Here is a 20029-nt window from a genome sequence, read left to right on the forward strand (position 1 = left end):
CCCTGTTCCACTGTCAGTGGTCAGTCAAGAGTGGCTGCTGGTATTTCTGTTACATGCTTCTTTGAGGAAAGGGACACGAATGTATACAGACCATCAGAGATGCAGGTGAAACACACAGTGCCCCATCGCACAGGTCCAGACGGTGGGGCAGCTGTTACCCTGCAGAACCTGGAGGACAGCTGTGCTAGCCACGTGTCCAGCCCCAGGATCCGCAATAGGAAAGGGGTTGCTGATGCCTTTCAAACTATCTCTGAAGTTGTGGTGCATATGGCAAAATCCCTATCAGTGGTGAGTCATGAGTGGCTGCTGACATTTCTGTCACCTGCCATCCACGAGGAAAGGGACGTGAATGCATACAGACCTTCATCAGAGATGCAGGTGAAACGAACCTCAGTGCACCATCGCACGGGTCCAGAGGGTGGGGCTGCTGTGACAAGGGAAACCCCCTTTGGCACATTTGTAATACTGGTCCTATGGGCCTGCCATGGACATGCAATGTCTGAGTATATACAAAGAACCGGGTGTAGAGCTTGGCTGTAGCAAGCGCTGCAGTACGAAGGTTTCAGTGATGATGGTGATGGTGATGGTGATGGTGGTGGTGATGGTGATGGTGGTGGTGATGGTGGTGGTGGTGGTGGTGGTGATGGTGATGGTGATGGTGGTGGTGGTGATGGTGATGGTGGTGGTGGTGATGGTGATGGTGATGGTGGTGGTGGTGATGGTGATGGTGGTGGTGGTGATGATGGTGATGGTGATGGTGATGGTGGTGATGGTGATGGTGATGGTGGTGATGGTGGTGATGATGGTGATGGTGATGGTGATGGTGATGGTGATGGTGGTGGTGGTGATGGTGATGGTGATGGTGGTGGTGGTGATGATGATGGTGATGGTGATGGTGATGGTGATGGTGGTGATGGTGATGGTGGTGGTGGTGATGGTGGTGGTGGTGGTGGTGATGGTGGTGATGGTGATGGTGATGGTGGTGATGGTGATGGTGATGGTGATGATGAAGATGAAGATGGTAAAATCAGTGTGATTTCCTGGCACAGTTTGGCACAGAGAAGTAATGAGGCTGGGAAGTACCAAGAGAAGAAAGAATAACCCTCATGACAAAGACACCACCACAATGAGACAGGAGGAGCACCTGAGCTCAGGAGTTCCAGACCAACCTGGGCAAGGTGGCTGAGTTGTCACAAGAGGCTCACCTCATGGCCCTGCACATCTGGGTGCCTACGAAACAGAACGAATCATGCCAGCCCAGCTGTGGTGGCTCCACCTTCTCACCCAGTGAGCAAAATCTCAAAAACGATAGATGTCCAGTATAGCTTGGACGCTTGTGCCCTGCAAATCTCATGTTGAAATGTGATTCCCAGTGTTGGAGATGGGGCCTGTTGGGAGGTGACTGCATCACGGGGTCTGATCCCGCATGCACGGCTCAGGGCCATCCCCCATTGATAAGTGAGTTCTCCCTCTATTAGTTCACACAAGATCTGGTTGTTTCAAAGAGTCTGGGACCTCCCCCTTCTCTCTCTTGCTTCCTCTGTTGCCACGTAAAATGCTTGCTCCCTCTTCACCTTCCATCGTGATTAGAAGCTTCCCGAGGCCTCGCTAGAAACAGACGCCAGCACCACGCTTCCCATACAGCCTGTGGAGCTGTCAGCCAAAAATCAACATTTCTCCTTAGAAATTACCCAGCCCCGGGTACTGCTTTACAGCAAGACGAAGTCGGCCTACCCCATGCCCGTGCTGCCTGCGACTGGAGTGCCCCCGCTTCAACAGGACAGCAGGACTTTGAACTCTGGATCCCCGGCTCCGGAGCTTCTGGCTTGAGTCATTTCCTACTCAAACGTACAGAGAAGGAGGCCATGATGGGATTTTTGCCATATGCACCACAACTTCAGAGATAGTTTGAAAGGTATCAGCAACCCCTTTCCTATTGTGGATCCTGGGGCTGGACACGCAGCTAGCACAGCTGTCCTCCAGGTTCCGCAGGGTGACACCTGCCCCATCGTGTGGACCCGGGCGATGGGGCACTGTGTGTTTCACCTACACCTCTGATGGTCTATTGAAGAGGGAAATTAAATAATAACAATGGTAGTCTGATTGCTGCATAATACAATTAAGTTTACTGTGTTGTGGTCAATATAAAAGCTAACCCCCAGCTCTGCTTAAAATTAACTCCCTGTAAAACCTACCTCATCTAGTCTCCCCACATTCTCAGCAAAGTTCCTAGGCATCTCAAGATTCCCGTTTTTCTTGCTGACCAGCTGCAAGGTCACAGGGCAAGATAACACCCAAAGAATGTACACTGTGTTTCTCAAAATGCTTTTTTCCAAATGTAACAAACATCACACCGTTACAAATTAATTAACTGTTCTTTGTTCTGGCTTCTGCAAAGTGCCCCATTTTCTTTGTCCTTTGCTCAGCCTTGGGATGGTAATCCGCTGAGCGGGTGGCAGCCTTCATAAAATCCTGTTTCACCCATTGCTCTCTCCAGGCTCCTGAATATTCTGCAACACTGTATGCATTCATGTGCCCATCCTCGTGGAGGAACAAGACAGAGCACAGTGGGCTGAATGTGGAGCTGGCCTGAGACAAAAGCCCAGCTGCCTCTGGACACACACAGTCTATTTTCAGAGCATCAGAGCACGCTGGCTAGGGTCAAACTTGACAATCAAGTAAGCCATGGGAAGTTCTGGTTGACAAACCTGGATTCACTGATACCATGTGCTAAGCAGCTTAGCTGTGAGGTTGGTCATGTCCTAAGTGTGAACACCCACGTGCCGGGGTCTGTGTTATCCTATGAAAGGCACACAAAATTCCTGGAAGAGACTTGCAGCTCATCATCCTCCTCCTCAGGGCTCTTCAGTCACCAAATGCCTCCGTCTGCATGGTTAACAAGCTGCCTGCCAAGCGCTCTGCATTTTACAGACGGAGCCTCGGGACCCTCAAGTCACACAGGCAGCAGGTGAGGAGCTGGGGCTGGAACTCAGGTCCCCTCAGTCTGAACTGTGTGCTCTTCCTCACACCTCATCCAGGGGCTAGTGTGGGGACTGAAGAGGAAGGAGCTGGAACTCCACCTTGCCGATGGCTTTACCTCGGGGCCTGCGAGTCAGATGCACGTGCTGTGTGTGTGTGTGTGTGTGTGTGTGTGTGTGTGTATGTGTGGTGGCGTCATTTGTCATAAGGGTTATTCTTTCTTCTCTTTGTACTTCCCAGCCTCATTACTTCTCTGCGCCAAACTGTGCCAGGAAATCACTGGTTTTACCATCTTCATCATCGTCACTCAAACTTCGGAAGTGCAGCGCTTGTTAGAACCAAGCTCTATACTCGGTTTTTTTTTTTTTTTTTGAGACGGAGTTTCGCTCTCGTTACCCTGGCTGGAATGCAATGGCACTAACTTGGCTCACCGCAACCTCCGCCTCCTGGGTTCAGGCAATTCTCCTGCCTCAGCGTCCCGAGTAGCTGGGATTACAGGCACACGCCCCCATGCCCAGCTAATTTTTCGTATTTTTAGTAGAGATGGGGTTTCACCATGTTGACCAGGATGGTCTGGATCTCTTGAGCTCGTGATCCGCCCTCCTCGGCCTCCCAAAGTGCTGGGATTACAGGCGTGAGCCACCGCGCCCGGCCTCGGTTTTTTTTTTTTTTTTTTGAGACCGAGTCTCACTCTGTCACCAGGCTGGAGTGCAGGGGCACGGTCTCGGCTCACTGCAACCTCTTCCTCTCATGTTCAATTCCCCTGCCTCAGCCTTGTGAGTGGCTGGGATTACACATGTGCACCACTAGGCCTGGCTAATTTTTTGTATTTTAGCAGAGACGGGGTTTCACCTGTCGGCCAGGATGGTCTCGATCTCCTGACCTCGTGATCCACCTGCCTCGGCCTCCCAAAGTGCTGGGATTACAGGCGTGAGCCACCGCGCCCGGCCAGGTTCTTTATATATACTCAGACACCGTATGTTCGCGGTCGTCCCATAGGACCAGCACGACAAATGTGCCGAAGGAGGTTTCCTTGAAATGTCCTTTGTCATGGCACCATGGCATCCAGAAGCAGGTAAGAGAAGTGTTAGCAGCCCCTCTTGACTCACCATGGACAGTGGAACTGGGAAGGGGCAGACTTGTAAATGAGCAGAGTTAGATTTCTGGGCCTCGTCACCACTACCCCACAGGTACTCGTGCGTTCGTGCTCTCCAAGAACCCCCCTGCCGCCACCCTCCATGCCCATCCTCCTGCCTCCACCTTGCTGCAAAGCCCCAGTGTGCTGGAACCCCAGCCTACCAGCATCACGCGTGAAACACGGTGTCTTTGCATCTCATTTTCTTCACCTATAAAGTAGGAGTCCCAACAGCATCTATTCCTAGGGTTGACATGAGGTGAAAAGAGAATCTTCGTCTCATAGAGAGACTGGGCTCACACCAGCAAACTCCCACAGGGTGGGAGCCCTGCTAGGCTTACTGCTTTTGCACCACACCCATGACTCCAAGACCACGTGGGATATGTCCCTGGACAGAGGACTCATTGCCCAAAGGGTGACTCTGATGCCAACCTGAAGGCTTTTAGAGGAATAATCACTTCTTTTCATTTACAGATTACAGACTCAAATGAATGACTTTAGTGAAGAAAAAGCCTTGGGTTTTGGAAAGGTCAAACTGAATGGTGTTTCAAGGTAGCTATTACCTTTTTCCCAAAGGAAACTGTCGAGCAGAGGCAGAGTGGAGTTTCATTATTACAGCAAGAAATCAAGCCAAGAGGTTTGCTTTTTCAGAATGTGGCTGTCAAACAGGCCATGGTGAGAGAGCTGCGGGCTGCGATTTCTCCGGTTCCCTAGAGTGGGTCAAGGCTGAACTAATCAGAAGAGGGAAGTGCCTGCAGGCAGGGTCCTGGGCTTGAAAATAGAGAAACTCCCATCTCACTCACTCACAATGACCTTGCAAAACGATAATGAGGACAGCTGATGAAGCTCCATCCACACAGAGCCTAACTCCTTCTTGGCACCGCATGGTCTTCCACATGCAGCTCAAAATTAGGGAGCTCATAACTGTATCAAGTGGTAGGCTTCCGTCCCAAATCTGGGACATTAGCCAGTCTCAGCCTCTTCTTAGAGCTCTAATGCAGTCCCAGAACTTACATCCTTAGGGCACCAGCTACAGATCCACATGATAAATGACTATTATAAATGTAAGGTCTTTTAGGTCGACTGACTGCACCGTGGACCACAGGGTAACCTCTGTGACCTGCACATACACTCCAGAGGAGCTCCTGGAACTAGAAAGTCTGAAGTCACTGGAAAACCACAAAAAGGAGAATGATGAACCCTGCAGCGCCTAATTAACTTTGAGACATTCTTCTACTGTTCCTTATTCTGGCCTCAACTGATAGGCCAACTGAACTTTGTAACCGAGCTTGCTCAACTGATAGGTCAACCTCGTGACTCCAGACCCTACGACCCCTTCCCAGCTTGCAGATACTGCCCTGAACTGTAACTTCTGTAACTTTCCACTGCCCACCCCAAACCTATAAAACCAACTCCTATCCCACCACCCTGCACTGACGCTCTTTTCGGCCTCAGCCCGCCCGCACCCGGGTGAATAAACAGCCAGGTTGCTCACACAAAACCTACCTGGCTGAGGTGGGGGGGTGTCTCTTCATTCAGAGCGTGTGTTTAACAATAGATATTTTCAGTAACTCAACCTTTGGGGTAACTTCTAAGACATATTTGCTTCCATTAAATTCTAGACACTCAGAGAGCTGTAGTAGTAAACAGAAATCTATACCTGCATCTTATAGTTATTATTATTGTTGCCATAGGAAAAATATTCACAGATGACTTGCCGGAACATTTTTTTAGATGGATTATTGCTCTGTAGCCCAGGCTGGAGTGCAGTGGCACAATCTTGGCTCACTGCAACCTCTACCTCCCGGGTTCAAGCGATTCTTCTGCCTCAGCCTCCCGAGTAGCTGAGATTATAGGCATATTCCACCACACCCAGCTTTTTCTTTTTTCTTTTCTTTCTTTTTTTTTTCTTTTTTTGTATTTTTAGCAGAGATGGGATTTTGCTATGTTGGTCAGGCTGATCTTGAACTTCTGACCTGAAATGATCCTCCTGCTTTGGCTTCCCAAAGTGCTGGGATTACACACATGAGCCACCACACCTGGCTTGCCTGCTGGAACTGCTTACCTCTTTCCTTGGATGTACTTGATGATGTGACTTTTTAACTGCCTCATGCCTTGCACACTAATTTGTGTACTTTTTTCCCTCTGTCCTCCTGGCGCAGAGGCTCTGCATTAGCCCTAAGGCTTAGACTGGTCCTCTATGTTCTGTAGATGCTTGATAGATTTGCCAAAACAACCTGGTAGCGCAAATCTACTTTTGCTATTTTATCTGGCTCAGAAAATAGGGTTACAGCTTCAGTGCCTCTTCCCATCCTAAACAGGTGACAGTATCACAAAACATATACTTTACACTAGTTTAGAATGGGGCTCTGATGGCTGCAAGGAAGCCTGCTGGAACGCTAGGCAGGCTACCAAGAAGTTGACTAGAGTGGGCATTTGACTCGTATCTATTAGTAAGATGCAGGGTTTACATCAGGCTGGTTTCATTCAGATTAGTGCAAAAGAATAAGGAAGCTGAAGAACAAGATTCCATCATCATCATCATCATCATTATTTTGAGTCAGGGTTTCGCTCTGCTGCCCGGGCTGGGGTGCAGTGGCATGATCTTAGCTCTCTGCAGCCTCAGCCTCCCAGACTCAAGCAATCCTCCCACCTCAGCCTGCCGAGTGGCTGGGACTACAGGCGCATGCCACTATGCCTGGCTAACGTGTTTTTAAATTATCTTTGTACACAGAGTCTCACTCTATTGCCCAGGCTGGCCTTGATCTTGGGCTCAAGTGATCCTCCTGCCTTGGCTTCCTGAAGTGCTGGGATTACGAGAGCCCCTGCTCCTGGCCTCCATCATTATCTTGATGAGCTCATACAATAGGTGAGATGGATATAAAAAGTATTTAAAATGTAAGTGCTTGTATTAAAATACCTACAGAATGCCATTGAGTTGGAAGATGGAAACAACTTTTCTGGAGCAAAGAATTAGTAGTGAGGAAAGGAGATAAGAGGAGGTAATATTTGAGATAAGCCTCAGAATAAGCAGGAAGGAACCCAAGAATGTTTAGTATTATTAATGGAAAACTGATTGGCCAGGTGCAGTGGCTCCCACCTGTAACCCCAGCACTTCGGGAGGCCAAGGCAGGCGGATTGCTTGAGCTCAGGATTTCGAGGCCAGCTGGGTAACACGGTGACACCCCATCTCTACAAAAAATACAAAGTATTAGTCAGGGCATGGTGGTGTGCACATGGGCGGCTGGGGTGGGAGGATCGCTTGAGCCTGGGACTGCAGTGAGCCTTGTTTGTGTCCTGAACTCCAGTCTGGATGACGGAGTGGCACCCTGTCTCAGAACGAAAAGATAACTTGTAATGTAATTGACCATATTAAATGATTAAGGAAGGAATCAAGCCAGCATCTCATTAGATGCAGAAATAGGTTAGCTTGACTTCAACACTCAGTTTTTTGTTTCGTTTTGTTTTTGAGGTAGGGTTTCACTCTTGTTGCTCAGGCTGGAGTGCCATGGCGCCATCTCGGCTCACAGCAACCTCCACCTCCCTGGTTCAAGCAGTTTTCCTGCCTCAGCCTCCTGAGTAGCTGGGATTACAGACATGTGCCACCATGCCCAGCTAATTTTGTATTTTTAGTAGAGACGGGGTTTCACCATGTTTCAGCATGTTGGTCAGGCTGGTCTCAAACTCCTGACCTCAGGTGGTCTGCCTGCCTTGGCCTCCCTCGTTACTGGGATTACAGGCATAAGCCGCCATGCTCGGCCTACAATCAGTTGTTAAACATTTGTTAGAAATCCACCAACAGAAGAATATTTTGCAATATCCATCTACAATGGAAAACATCATACAGCAGTGAGGATCAGTAGCCTGTGGCTGTGCACATGGAGGTGTATCTAAATGAATACTGACCGAAAGAAGGTATGAAAGGGCACAGACTAGACTATGATTTCATTTACGTACATTCAACAGCAGACAAAACTAAACGGTATGTTTTGCGGGGGACACATGCTTAGGCGGTAAAACTTAAAAGACAAGCGAGGGAATCTAAAACAGAAAATTCCGCCCTGTGGTCACCGCTGGAACAGGCAGGAGGGTGACGGAAGGCAGCGATCGCACGCGGGCACCTAAGGTAGTGAAATGTTCTGTTTCCTAACCTGGGGGGTGGGCACACAGGCTTTCTGTCATTCTAGAGACTGAGCAGATGTGTTTCTAGATCTGTACACACAACACTTCTCACAATGAAAACATGTGAAAGACCTAAGAAGCAACTCACAGGTGGAGGAGCTCCAGCACAGCGCTGGAACAGGCCATGTTCTTGGCAACGACTGACTGAGTGAGTGAGTGAGTGAGTGAGTGAGTGAGTGAGTGAGTGAAGATCTGCCATTGGAAGCAGAAGACATAACATCTGCAAAGTATGTGCCTGTGAGAGGGCGTGTGGTGTTCATTAATTTCTATGCAATTTCTATGGTCAGACAGGTAGGTGTGGCCCAAATTAGGAAGCGCTCCACAGGCTACAAAGGGGTTTCAACTGTCCTGTAGCCAACAGGAAGCCGCTGAAGGTTCTAAAGACTGAGAGACATCAGATTTGCATTTTAAAGGGGCCTTCTGGCAGCTACGAGGAGTGTAATGAAAACGAAAATCCCCTCTTCACCAAAAAGTCTCACAAGGAAACGGTGGATACGGCGTGTGCTCCTGACAAAGGAGCCGTGTGAACGTTGTTCAGGAAACTATATAAAAACACCTTCAGTGTAAACAGCAATTGCAATGACTTCCCAGCATGGGATTCCGTGCTCAGGGATGACAAGCTCTCATGGGAGAAACAAACCTTGATACATGGTTTCATGGAAGTCAACCTGGTGTTTTAAAGACAGACATCTGACCCTCAGAAAAACTGGCACGTCAGAGCACAAAACTAAAAAAAAGTGCTATAAACGGGGGGCTGCCAAATCTAGAAATGCCCCCAAATTTTCATTGATCTCATTGGTACAGAGTGAGAAGAAAGAATAGTGAAGATCAGAAGAAATAGCACCTGTGGCCACTGCCCTAAGGAACTGAACATCGTAAAGTCTTAAAAGCCGACTGCTCCTCAAACCTTCTCTATTTCTTTGGTTCTCTTTTTGTTATATCAAAATGAAATTCAGCTCTGTTTCAGGTAAAAAAATTACTAGGTACATTAGACAATTTGCTACAACTTAACTACTCCACAAATGTACCTATTCAAAAATTGTTCAATTACACACGAAATGAATTATCACCTCATTTGCATGAACAAAAAATTATCTGTTAATGCTCAATTGGGCCTGAACGAGTTGTGAAACAGGTGAGAATTTACGGTTGGATACTCTGACTGAAGCTCTATTAATGTTCAAGGCAGATTTTTAATGAATTAATCCCCAACTCATCTATATGCGCCATCCTGTCCAACGCCTAACTGTGCCTAAATCAAGCCATCCTTGAATAATCCCAGCCCCCTATGGGTGCCCAAGGGCATATTGGGCTCTCCGCACTGTCCCCAGACTGACCTAAAGCCCTCCTTCTTTGGCTGTTTTCTTTCTGGTTACAGCACAACTTGGGATACGTTGATTAGTTATCATTAAAGATAAGAATTAGCTGCCATCAGCCCTACCCCTGGGATCTGTGCATTCATCCACTCTTCCACTTAGTGACAAGGGCTGCTCTGTTGCCCAGGCTGGAGTACAATGACATGACCATAGCTTACTGCAGTCTCCACCTCTTGGGTTCAAGTGATCCTTCCACCTCAGCCTCCCATGTAGCTTGGACCACAGGTGAAAGCCACCATGCCCGGCTAGTTTTGAAAATTTTTTTGTGGAGACGAGGCTTCCTTATGTTGCTCAGGCTGGTCCTAACTCCTGGGCTCAAGTGATCCTCCTGCCTAGGCGTCCCAAAGTGCTGAGATTACAGGTGTGAGCCACTGTGCCCAGCCTGTGCTTTTACTTACAATCAACGACACATATGCAAGCTTTGCTGGTATGTCTGATTCTCTGTCCTACCCCATTTGTTACCACAACAAGTGTTGCCCGAGCACCACTGTACTCAGTGGGGTGACAAGCTGGGAGGCAGGGAGGCCCTGCTGCCTGTTGGCTGTGAACCTGAACAAGATACTCACTCAACCTTTCTGCATCTAGTTTCCCCATTTGTGATACTAGTGTGATTATGACAGCATCTGTGCCACAGGTTGTCAGAATTAAACCTCGTGATGCATTTAGCACAGCTCGTGAGGCAAAGTAGGAACAATGCCCTGAGCTGTGGCAGTCACAGTGTGAGACAGTCTCACCTGGGGCTCATTTATGCACCATGCTAATGACCTTCCATGTGGCTGAAATGCCAGGAAAAACGTACTAGAAATCATTTTCTCCTCCCTGTGATCTAATGAATCCATGAATCAGGAACTTCGACCCCGTAGGCAAGACTAAGACAGAGTTTCCACTCTCGCTGCTGCCCTTCTATTCACGTCTTCCCAGGGAGGAAGGAAGGAGGTCTGACGGCTGAGGCTGGTGAGCGGGAGGCTGGGTGTGACAGCGCAGGTCTGTCTGTCTGTCCCTCCACTGCAGGCCATACCTTCTATCCTCCACGCAGCCATGAGGGTGTAAGTAAGGGGCTGTCTACCCTTTCCTGAGTCCTGGCATCTGTCTGCGGACGGGAAGAAATAATCCTCCTTCTACTCCACTGTGATGAAGCAGACACAGCCTTTAGTTCCCAATCATACTCTTGTATCTATTTGATCAATGGTTCAGAATTTGGAAAGAGTTTGATTAATAATAACCTCAAACATTAGACATAAAGGAAGATAAACTTGAAAAGCCAAAAGGGAAAGGAAGATGCCTTCCAATTTCTACCCAGCCCTGAGGCCGTCACGTCCCATTACGCCACTGCTGTGGTGGACAGACAAAAAACATAAGCTGTGGCTTTCCTGCCAAGAGGTGATGGCTGATCTGGGAGCCTGTTTCCAATTCAGCACCACTGTGAGAGGCCCAGAACGTGTCCTCTTGAGAATGAACACGACGATGTGTAGGGTTCACGTGTCGAACCACTGGCCAAACAACCAAAGCCTGAACCCAGGGCTTGTGACCCCAGCCGTCCCCAGACAGTGTCATTTCTCCCTGAGTGACTGGTGTGGCTCCATAATGAGCCTGGAAGAATTAATTCAGTAGCAGCTTCTGCCTCAACTCTTAAGAAAACAGTAGCAACCTCTGGAGATTCCTAAATATGAAGATACTCTGGCCAAGGAGGCAAACAGAGCTGAGAGGGAAAACAAGCAAGTGACGACGCGAAAAATCTCACAGAAAGGGGACTCGGCGTCCCAGCGACATTCTCAATGCATGTTCTCCACAGCCTAACCGTCATTAAAATTTATAAAAATGAGTATTTCTAAGGCTGCAATACTAAGAATTACCATTGCTGCAGTTGCCTGGCAACCTGAGACTTTGGTTATTTTATTTCTAAATAGGGAATGCTCTAAACTGGTGTCTGGAGTTTGTGCAGATAGTTCTAAATTGCTGTTCTCCCTATAAATCAGGAGGAGATAATACCGCATTAATGTACATTTAAAGGAGGTGAAATATGCGTCTCTCTCTCTCCCCCCCCACCCCCGTCTCTCTCTCTCACACACACACACACACACACACACAGATTCATACATGAGCTTCTCTGTTTCATGCTATCTTAAGCAAATCTGGAGAACTGATACTCCTTTACATTTTTCCTGGCAAATATCTGTTTAATTTCATGATCTGAGTCCTGAGGAAGCAGCCTTTCCTCTCCTGTGTGAGACGGGGAATTGAATGCTGTCGCCCAGCAGTGCCTAACCTCTGTGGCATCAGTGACAGCTTTCACAGAAGACAATTTCCCCCACGGACCCAATGGGAGTAGGGAATGGTTTTGGTATGAAACTGTTCCACCTCAGATCATCAGGCATTAGATTCTCAGAAGGTGTGCAACCCAGATGCCTCGCACGCGCAGTTCACAACACCTCACAGAATAGCACAAAGTTCCTATGATAATCTTTTTTTTTTTTTTTTTTTTGAGATGGAGTTTTGCTGTTGTTACCCAGGTTGGAGTGCAATGGCGTGATCTCGGCTCACCGCAACCTCCGCCTCCTGGGTTCAAGCAATTCTCCTGCTTCAGCCTCCCAAGTAGCTGGGATTACAGGCACACGCCACCATGCCCAGCTAATTTTTGTATTTTTACTAGAGACAGGGTTTCACCTTGTTGACCAGGATGGTCTCGATCTCTTGACCTCGTGATCGACCCGCCTTGGCCTCCCGAAGTGCTGGGATTATAGGCGTAAGCCACCGTGCCCGGCCCTATTTTTTTTTTTTTTTTTTTGAGATGGAGTCTAGCTCTGTTGCCCAGGCTGGAGTGCTGTGGTGCGATCTTGGCTCACTGCAACCTCTGCCTCCTGGGTTCAAGCGATTCTCCCATCTAGGCCTCTCAAGTAGCTAGGACTACAGGCACATGCCACCACGCCTGGCTAATTTTTTGTATTTTAGTAGAGATGGTGTTTCACCATGTTAGCCAGTATGGTCTTGATCTCCTGACCTCGTGATTCACCCGACTCGGTCTCCCAAAGTGCTGGGATTACAGGCGTGAGCCACCTCGCCCGGCCTCCTATGATAATCTAATGTTACCACTGATGTGACAGGAGGCGGGGCTCAGAGGTAATACTTGCCCACTGCTCACCTCCTGCTGTGCGGCCCAGTTCCTAATGGACCTGTACCAGTCTGTGGCCTGGAGGTTGGGACTCCACTCTAGCTAATGGCAATCTTGATCCCCTTTCCCCAGCTTCCCAGACCTTGCACACTGAGTCTCCAGTTCTGAGAAAGCAGAAGCTAACCCCAAATGGGCTCTAGGAGGAAGCGCTTCTCCAGGCAAGAGGCAAGGAAGGGGAACATCTGCACCCTTTAGAGAAGCTCGTCCTGAGGTTCCAGCAGATGCTGGGCCTGCCGCCCCAAGTGTGACCCGCAGGTGCCCGCACCCCACCCTCTCTTGGATGAGAAGAGGTGCTCACATTTTGAAAAAGCTGCCTCTACTTATGAAGGCTCATTCCCTTTCTATTATTATTATTATTATACTTTAAGTTCCAGGGTACACGTGCAGAGCATGCAGGATTGTTACATAGCTATACACGTGCCATGGTGGTTGGCTGCATCCATCGCCCCGTCATCTACATTAAGTATTTCTCCTAATGAGATCCCTCCCCATCCCGACCCCCTGTTATCCCTCCACTAGTCCCCCACTTCCCTCGACAGGTTCTGTGTGATGTTCCCCTCCCTGTGTCCGTGTGTTCTCAGTGTTCAGCACCCACTTATGAGGAAGAACATGTGGTGTTTGATTTTCTGTTCTTGTATCAGTTTGCTGAGAATGATGGTTTCCAGCTTCATCCATGTCCCTGCAAAGGACATGAACTCATCCTTTTTATGGCTGCATAGTATTCCATGGTGTATATGTGCCACACTTTCTTTACCCAGTCTATCATTGATGGGCCTTTGGGTTGGCTCCAGGTCTTTGCTATTGTGAACAGTGCCGCAGTGAACATACGTGTGCATGCGTCTTTATAGTAGAGTGATTTACAATCCTTTGGGTAAATGCCCAGAGTCCCTTTCAAGTCACTGACTTCAACGTGTGCTTCCAGTGCTGCCTGTGGTTTGAATGAACTGCTGTGCTCCGATGCTACGAGCTTAAAGTTGACCTTGCTTCCTGACTCCTCGCTGGGGCCCTAGGAGGAAAAGAGTTCCCATCACAGCCCCTGAGGATGGGCGTCCCCGTCGTTTTTGTGGAACTCAGGCTTCTGGAAGCCGACGCTGCCTGCCATGTTTGCTCCTGGACGGCAGCTTGGGATCACAAATACCTCAGGCTCCACCTGCCTGCTCCCTTGACTGCACCACAGAGAGGAGGCGGTGAGCTGGGCATAGCTGCTGAAACCCAGCCTGACTCAATGACTGATCTCAGCAAACAGGGATTATGTCTGGGTCTGAAGCACAGACTGAGCCTGGAAGAGGGAGGGGCCAGGCATCACGTCCACCGTGGGATGATTAGGAGGACCATTTTTCAAGATGACTGGGAGAAGCATCTCAGACAGACACGACATGAGAGGGTCCCAGGATGACCTTCCCTGAGCTCTTGTTAAAGGCAGCCAAGACATTAGCAACTGGCTGCTGTTTAGAAACACCCTGTTGGCAAATAAGCAAAGAGGTCCTATGACCCATTAAGGGGATTCTTTCTCCATGAGGAGTAACCCCATAAATGAAGGTAAAGGCAGGAGCCCTGCGTGAAAGGGGTACCTCCTAAGGTCTGTGCCCTTGGCGAGGCCACATTGATGAGAACCAGAAATTCTATTTTGAGAGAACTGGGTCATGGTTAGAATTTGCGTCTAGAAAGCCTGTGGTCCTTCAGATGAGCTGGGACATAATACCCTTTAGCCCGAGCCCAGTTCACCTTGACAGATCCTCAGGGTGGCCATTCTGGGGGCCTGCTCCGGTGGTATGTGCCCGGGACACTGGGCTCGGCCTGAGAAGTCACATCCATTAAATAGGAGGACTCCTCCCACCTTGCTGCTGAGGGCGGAAGGGAATACAAATGACCGTAACAAATGAATCGTGAAAGAAACGTGCAAAGGCACCATCGAAATGCTCGGATGAGGGCAGGTTCCCTGGACGTGGAAGCTCCCAAAACTTAGAAAGGAATCTCTGCAGCCTGTCAGCGCAGAACTGACGAGGGGGGTGGAGCCCTTGGCGGTCTCCCTGCCCTCCCTGCATGCTTTCCTGAATGCTGCCACTGCTTAGGATTGATTGACGGCGCCTGGACTGGCCGGCAAGCCTGCGCCGCGTCATGGCTGAGGTCGGGAATGTGCTCTGCGCCTCTTGCACCTTCAAGGGCAATATCATTTGCAAAGTCAGAACCAATCGGCGCACATGGAGGAGGCCTGTGGGAGAGCCTGGGATGGGTAATGAATGCAGATTCACTTTCCAGCTTGCTCATGTGACAAATAGTCTGGTACAATGATGGAGAGGAATGAGCACAGGCTACAGCCCCTCTGTGCATCCCAGCGAATTTCCCAGAAGCAAGCATGTGTCACGCAGCTTCCAAGCACAGACGCCTGGGAAGACAGATGAAGAGGTAGTGGGGTGTCTGTGTTCTGGAGGGGCGGGGACGGGAGAGAATGCAGAATTTGAATTTCTACTTTTTCCCCCTAAGTGAGCAGGAGGAGTAAGAGGAAGCCAAATGCGCAGGGAACTTCCCCTTCTCTAAGGAACCCATTGCAAACACAAGGTTTGACACCCTGAAAGCTAACAAAATACCACCTAAAGTGGCTTCAGAGCGCTCCGGACTTGATAAAAGAAGCCGGGGCTCCCCTGCTGTGTGCTGGGCTCCCCTGCTGTGCTGAGCAAAGGCAGCTCCTGCGTTATAGAGTGTACAGAGAAGGGGCGTGGGTCTGCAGGCGGTGGGGACTGTCCGGGCCTCTGAAGCTGTGAGGAGGGGGCAGTTTGATCCTGCCGCCCACCGGCTGGGTGACTTGAGTACATCTTTCCCTTATCTTCCGGTACCTCAAAAGAGGACAGTTTCTAGTGGACTAATCACTTTGCAAATGTAAATTTGCAGATGCCAAATATTGAACCTAGGCAGTGGCCAGGCTCAGGGAAAACATTACGGCAAGGGTCAATAAGAGACATTAAGGACACGGAGGGATGGAACAAACGCACCTGCCGGTGGATGTTGCGGGGAGGACGGCCCTGGCTGCACGGCCAGGCCACTGTGTTTCCGGCACCAGGCGGCCCAGCAAGGTCTGGATGAGGTGTGAGGCACAGCAGGGCAAGGGCAGCTGGTGACAGTCTGTATCCCTGTGACCAAGAGTTGAACCAGGCCGCGGGACGGCTCCGGGACTGGGTCTTGTGCTGGTGCAACGCGGATGTTAGTCTGTGCTTACTTGAGACACAGAAACACTTCACGAATCATTCTCTCAGTGCCTGAATAGAAGGAAGGGGACTCTGGGAATGAAGGCAGGCAGCTGTCTGCAGGGACTGGGAGTGGTGTCACCCGGGAGGGCACGTGGCTAGCTGGTAGGGCCAGCTGATGTTAAAAATATGCTTAATTAACAAGAGGCTTCAACGGTAAATCCAAACTTTTTTTTGAGATGGGGTCTCACTCTGTTGCCCAGGCTGGTGCAGTAGCGTGATCTCAACTCCCCTCTGGCTCCTGGGCTCAAGCAACGCCCCAGCCTCCCCAGTAGCTGGGGCTACAAGCATGCACCCCCACGCAGAGCTAATGTATGTCGAGACAAGTTTTCCCCACGTTGCCCAGGCTGGTCTCAAACTCCTGGGCTCAAGCAATCCTCCGCCTCCCAAAGTGCTGGGAATACAGGTATGAGCCACCACGCTGGGCCATGAAAACAATTTTTAACGTTTCCCTACTCATTTATAATAAAACCCAACTCTAACTAAAAGGAAGTTACTTCATTTAAATTAAAAATAATTTCATATGTTTACATTCATCTTTCCCACTATCAATTCAACAACTACGTAGAGAGATCATAAAAGCATGTCGCCCTGCAGCAACAGTGTAAAAGCCACGAGTAAAATGTGTCATCGTGACCCCTAACAAGGTGCAATTTGGAATTATATCTACATCACAATCTACGAAGTCCCCGCATTAACAGACACGACTCCCCTTGTACGGAAACCAGTAAGGGCCAGTAACTTTCCTTCATTTCCAACTCAGCGGCTTCCCTCCCCTGCCCTTTCTCTCCACAAGTTGAATTGATTCAACTACAGAAATGACATCAAATGAAACTCTGTAATTCTTCAACTTGAATTTTTTCCCCATAGAAAAGGGTTGTTGCAAGAGCTGGGAAAACCGTTTCTGTGTTTATCCAAGTAAGATTCCCAAATTTCACGAGTTCAGATGGACGGGATTATAATCACCATCAAAGATCCTAAAGTCAGTCCAGTAATGGTCTCCCGGTAAAAAACAAACTCACAGTGTATTTGGTGGGGGGTCTGGCAGCGACAGAGGGCAGAGGGAAAGAAAACCAGCACTCATCCTGAGTCTCAGTAATGGTAGAATACACTGCCTGACTTTTTACTCCCACATGATGGTAACTTACGTTTGGGAGGATTTTTACAGATAAACCATGAATCCACATACATTTAGTTAATCCTCGCAGCAACTCCGTAAGGTCAGTGTTTTTTTCCATTTAAATAGGTGAGGACAGGCTTGACCAGAGAGGTTTAACCAGACTTTCATCACTGGTTATTGGTCAAGAATATAATACACTTGTATATATGTTCTATCTCGTTGAGCCTTCTGTTTCTGTGATGTAAGCAACATGTACAGCTCTAACCCTCATTTTAGGAAGAATGGAGGCTCACGCAGCTGGTACGAGGCTCTTCTAGGCTTTGGAAAGAGCCTGGACAGCCAGCCAAGTGCCCACCCCACTGTCCAGTGACAACACTTATTTGGGGTGATGGTGGTGAAGAGTGGCTTTGTCTTTGCCAGACATAAAGTGACGGTCCTGGAGCAGTACTAAAGACAGGGAAGGACCCTGGAAGTCAGTGAACGTTTGCAGGGGAAGGTGGGCGGTAACTTCTCAAGCTTGCTAAGCTCCCTAGGTGGGGCTGCCAGACACAATACGTGATGCCAGGAGTGCCCCGTGCAGTGTTGAAGCGCATACTTATAATACAGTCCTATTTGCTGGTTATCTGAAATTCGAATTTGCCTGGATATCCTATACATTCTTCTGGTTAAGTCTGGTGGCACTAACCCGAAGGGTGAGCCAGGCTTCCACCCTCACTGTCATCAATATGAAACAGATGCCTCTTTGTTACGGTGACAATGACCTTCAGTGGCGAGTGGAGACCTCAACTGAGACAATTTCCTACTTCCTCTCATTTGAGCAGCCTAAAGTTAGAACTGGAATAGATTTCAGTGTTTCCAAAAGTTTTGAATTTGGAAAATCATGTATTACACAGCTGTTGGCCAAGGCTGACCTCTGGCACTGAACTTGCAATGAAGTCCAGGCTGTCCCTCTGTGGCACACCTCAGAGACGGCACCGACCAAGCGTCCCACACCATGCTGACCCCACCACATTCTTTGAGTAGAAGAGTCACTTACTTGTACGGAATGTGTTTGCTGCCATTGACCAGAGCCAGGATGACATTGCCCAGAGCAGACAGTGAGAGGCACAGCCCTGAGCCTCCGTCTCGATTTTTGCTAAGTGCTTTCACACAGCTGCCAAGATCAATGAGATGCAGGCGGCTGCGACCTCCAGACACTACCAGGGGAGAGAAGAGAAAAGAGAAGGGGTTACGTTCTGACAAACACTCATCTGTTCTTCATGCAGCTCCTTTGGAAATCTAAGGAAAAATGAAAAGGGGAAGTAAAAGGTTGAAGTTCATGACCCAGTAGGAAATGCCAGCAGAACCATGCTGGGGTTGCAGAAGCACTGGTTCTCGCAAATTCTTTCCCCCACACACCAGACCTTCTAGAGTCTGCTGACATACCACAAATGAATCCAGATTATCCTTGTAGGTTGGACTGAAGGAGATTTTGGAGAAAATCAATGTCTAATTAAAGGAGGATACGTTTCTACCCAAATGTCACTTGAACAGCAGAATTGTGAAACTCATCAAGTTAAAACCTGAATGGCTCCTGAGTGATTATGTGCTTTGGTTGGTCATCATACCGAACCCAACCCAAAGTTCAGCCAGGAATTGGGTTGCAAACCAAAGGCAAAAATCAGGAAGAAATAACAACCTGTATAGACAGGGAAGACCCAAATATTTGCTGAGTATCTGCCAAGTGCCAGGCAGTGTACAAACATCAGTCTCATTCAGTTCCCATGATAAAAACATAAGCTAAATACTATTATCCTTTCTTTATTGATGAGAAAATCACAGTTCAGAAAAGTTAAGTAACTTGCCCATGAACACATCTCCTGCTGAAGTTCAGGGAGACCAAGGTGTTAACAATTTACAGGACAGAGTGCTGCCGAGGAGAGAACTCCAGAGATCAGCGGGAGGCCCTCGAGGGTCAGCTGAGTACTGGGCAGCACATCTGATACAGTTTAGACGTCCGTGTCCTCCAAATCTCCTGTTGAAATGTGACCCTCAGTGTTGGAGATGAGCCATTCACCTCCATCACCCAAACACCTCCCACCAGGTTCCAACACTGAGGACACAGGCCTTATGTTGAAATGTGATCCTCAGTGTTGGAGATGGGGCCTGGTGGGAGATGCTTGAGTCTTGGGGGTGGATCCCTCATGAATACTTGGTGCCCTTCCCATGGTAATGAGTGAGTTCTTGCTCTTCAAGTTCATGCAAAAGCTGGTTGTTTAAAAGAGGCTGTCGCCGGCAGGGCGCGGTGGCTCAAGCCTGTAATCCCAGCACTTTGGGAGGCTGAGGCAGGTGGATCACGAGGTCAAGAGATCGAGACCATCCTGGTCAACATGGTGAAACCCCATCTCTACTAAAAATACAAAAAATTAGCTGGGCACGGTGGCATGTGCCTGTAGTCCCAGCTACTCAGGAGGCTGAGGCAGGAGAATTGCCTGAACCCAGGAGGTGGAGGTTGCGGTGAGCCGAGATCGCGCCATTGTACTCCAGCCTGGGTAACAAGAGCGAAACTCCATCTCAAAAAAAAAAAAAAAGAGGCTGTCGCCTTCCCTGCTTTCTCTCCTGCTCTCTCTCTCTCTCTCTCTCTCTCTCTCTCTCTCTCGCTCTCTCGCCATGTGACCTGCCTTCTCTCCTTTCACCTTCCACCATCGTCATAAGCTTCCTGAGGCCTCACCAGAAGCAGATGCTGGTGCCACGCTTCTTGCATCGCCCGCAGAACTATGAGCAAAACAAACCTCTTTAGAAATTACCCGGCCCCAGGTGTTCTTTTATAGCAATGCAAAAGGTACT

General features: G+C 48.9%; 1 protein-coding gene and 1 long non-coding RNA gene across 12 annotated transcripts in view; one reads left to right on the forward strand and one right to left on the reverse strand.

Moving 5' to 3' along the window:
* Positions 1-20029, reverse strand: part of KIF26B (kinesin family member 26B) — a 636506-nt gene that overhangs the window by 49811 nt on the left and 566666 nt on the right. For all 11 annotated transcript variants that reach the window (XM_035280614.3, XM_035280618.3, XM_002760848.7 and 8 more), the window contains one exon: positions 18240-18399. In XM_035280614.3, the coding sequence (XP_035136505.3) occupies positions 18240-18399 (160 nt within the window). The remainder of the gene's footprint in view (positions 1-18239; positions 18400-20029) is intronic.
* Positions 968-18492, forward strand: LOC144580430 (uncharacterized). Its single transcript, XR_013529935.1, has 2 exons — positions 968-4054; positions 4589-18492. It is a non-coding gene; the product is annotated as an uncharacterized LOC144580430 (long non-coding RNA).

Source organism: Callithrix jacchus, chromosome 19 (genome assembly GCF_049354715.1).
Source record: "Callithrix jacchus isolate 240 chromosome 19, calJac240_pri, whole genome shotgun sequence".
Lineage (NCBI taxonomy): Eukaryota > Metazoa > Chordata > Mammalia > Primates > Cebidae > Callithrix > Callithrix jacchus.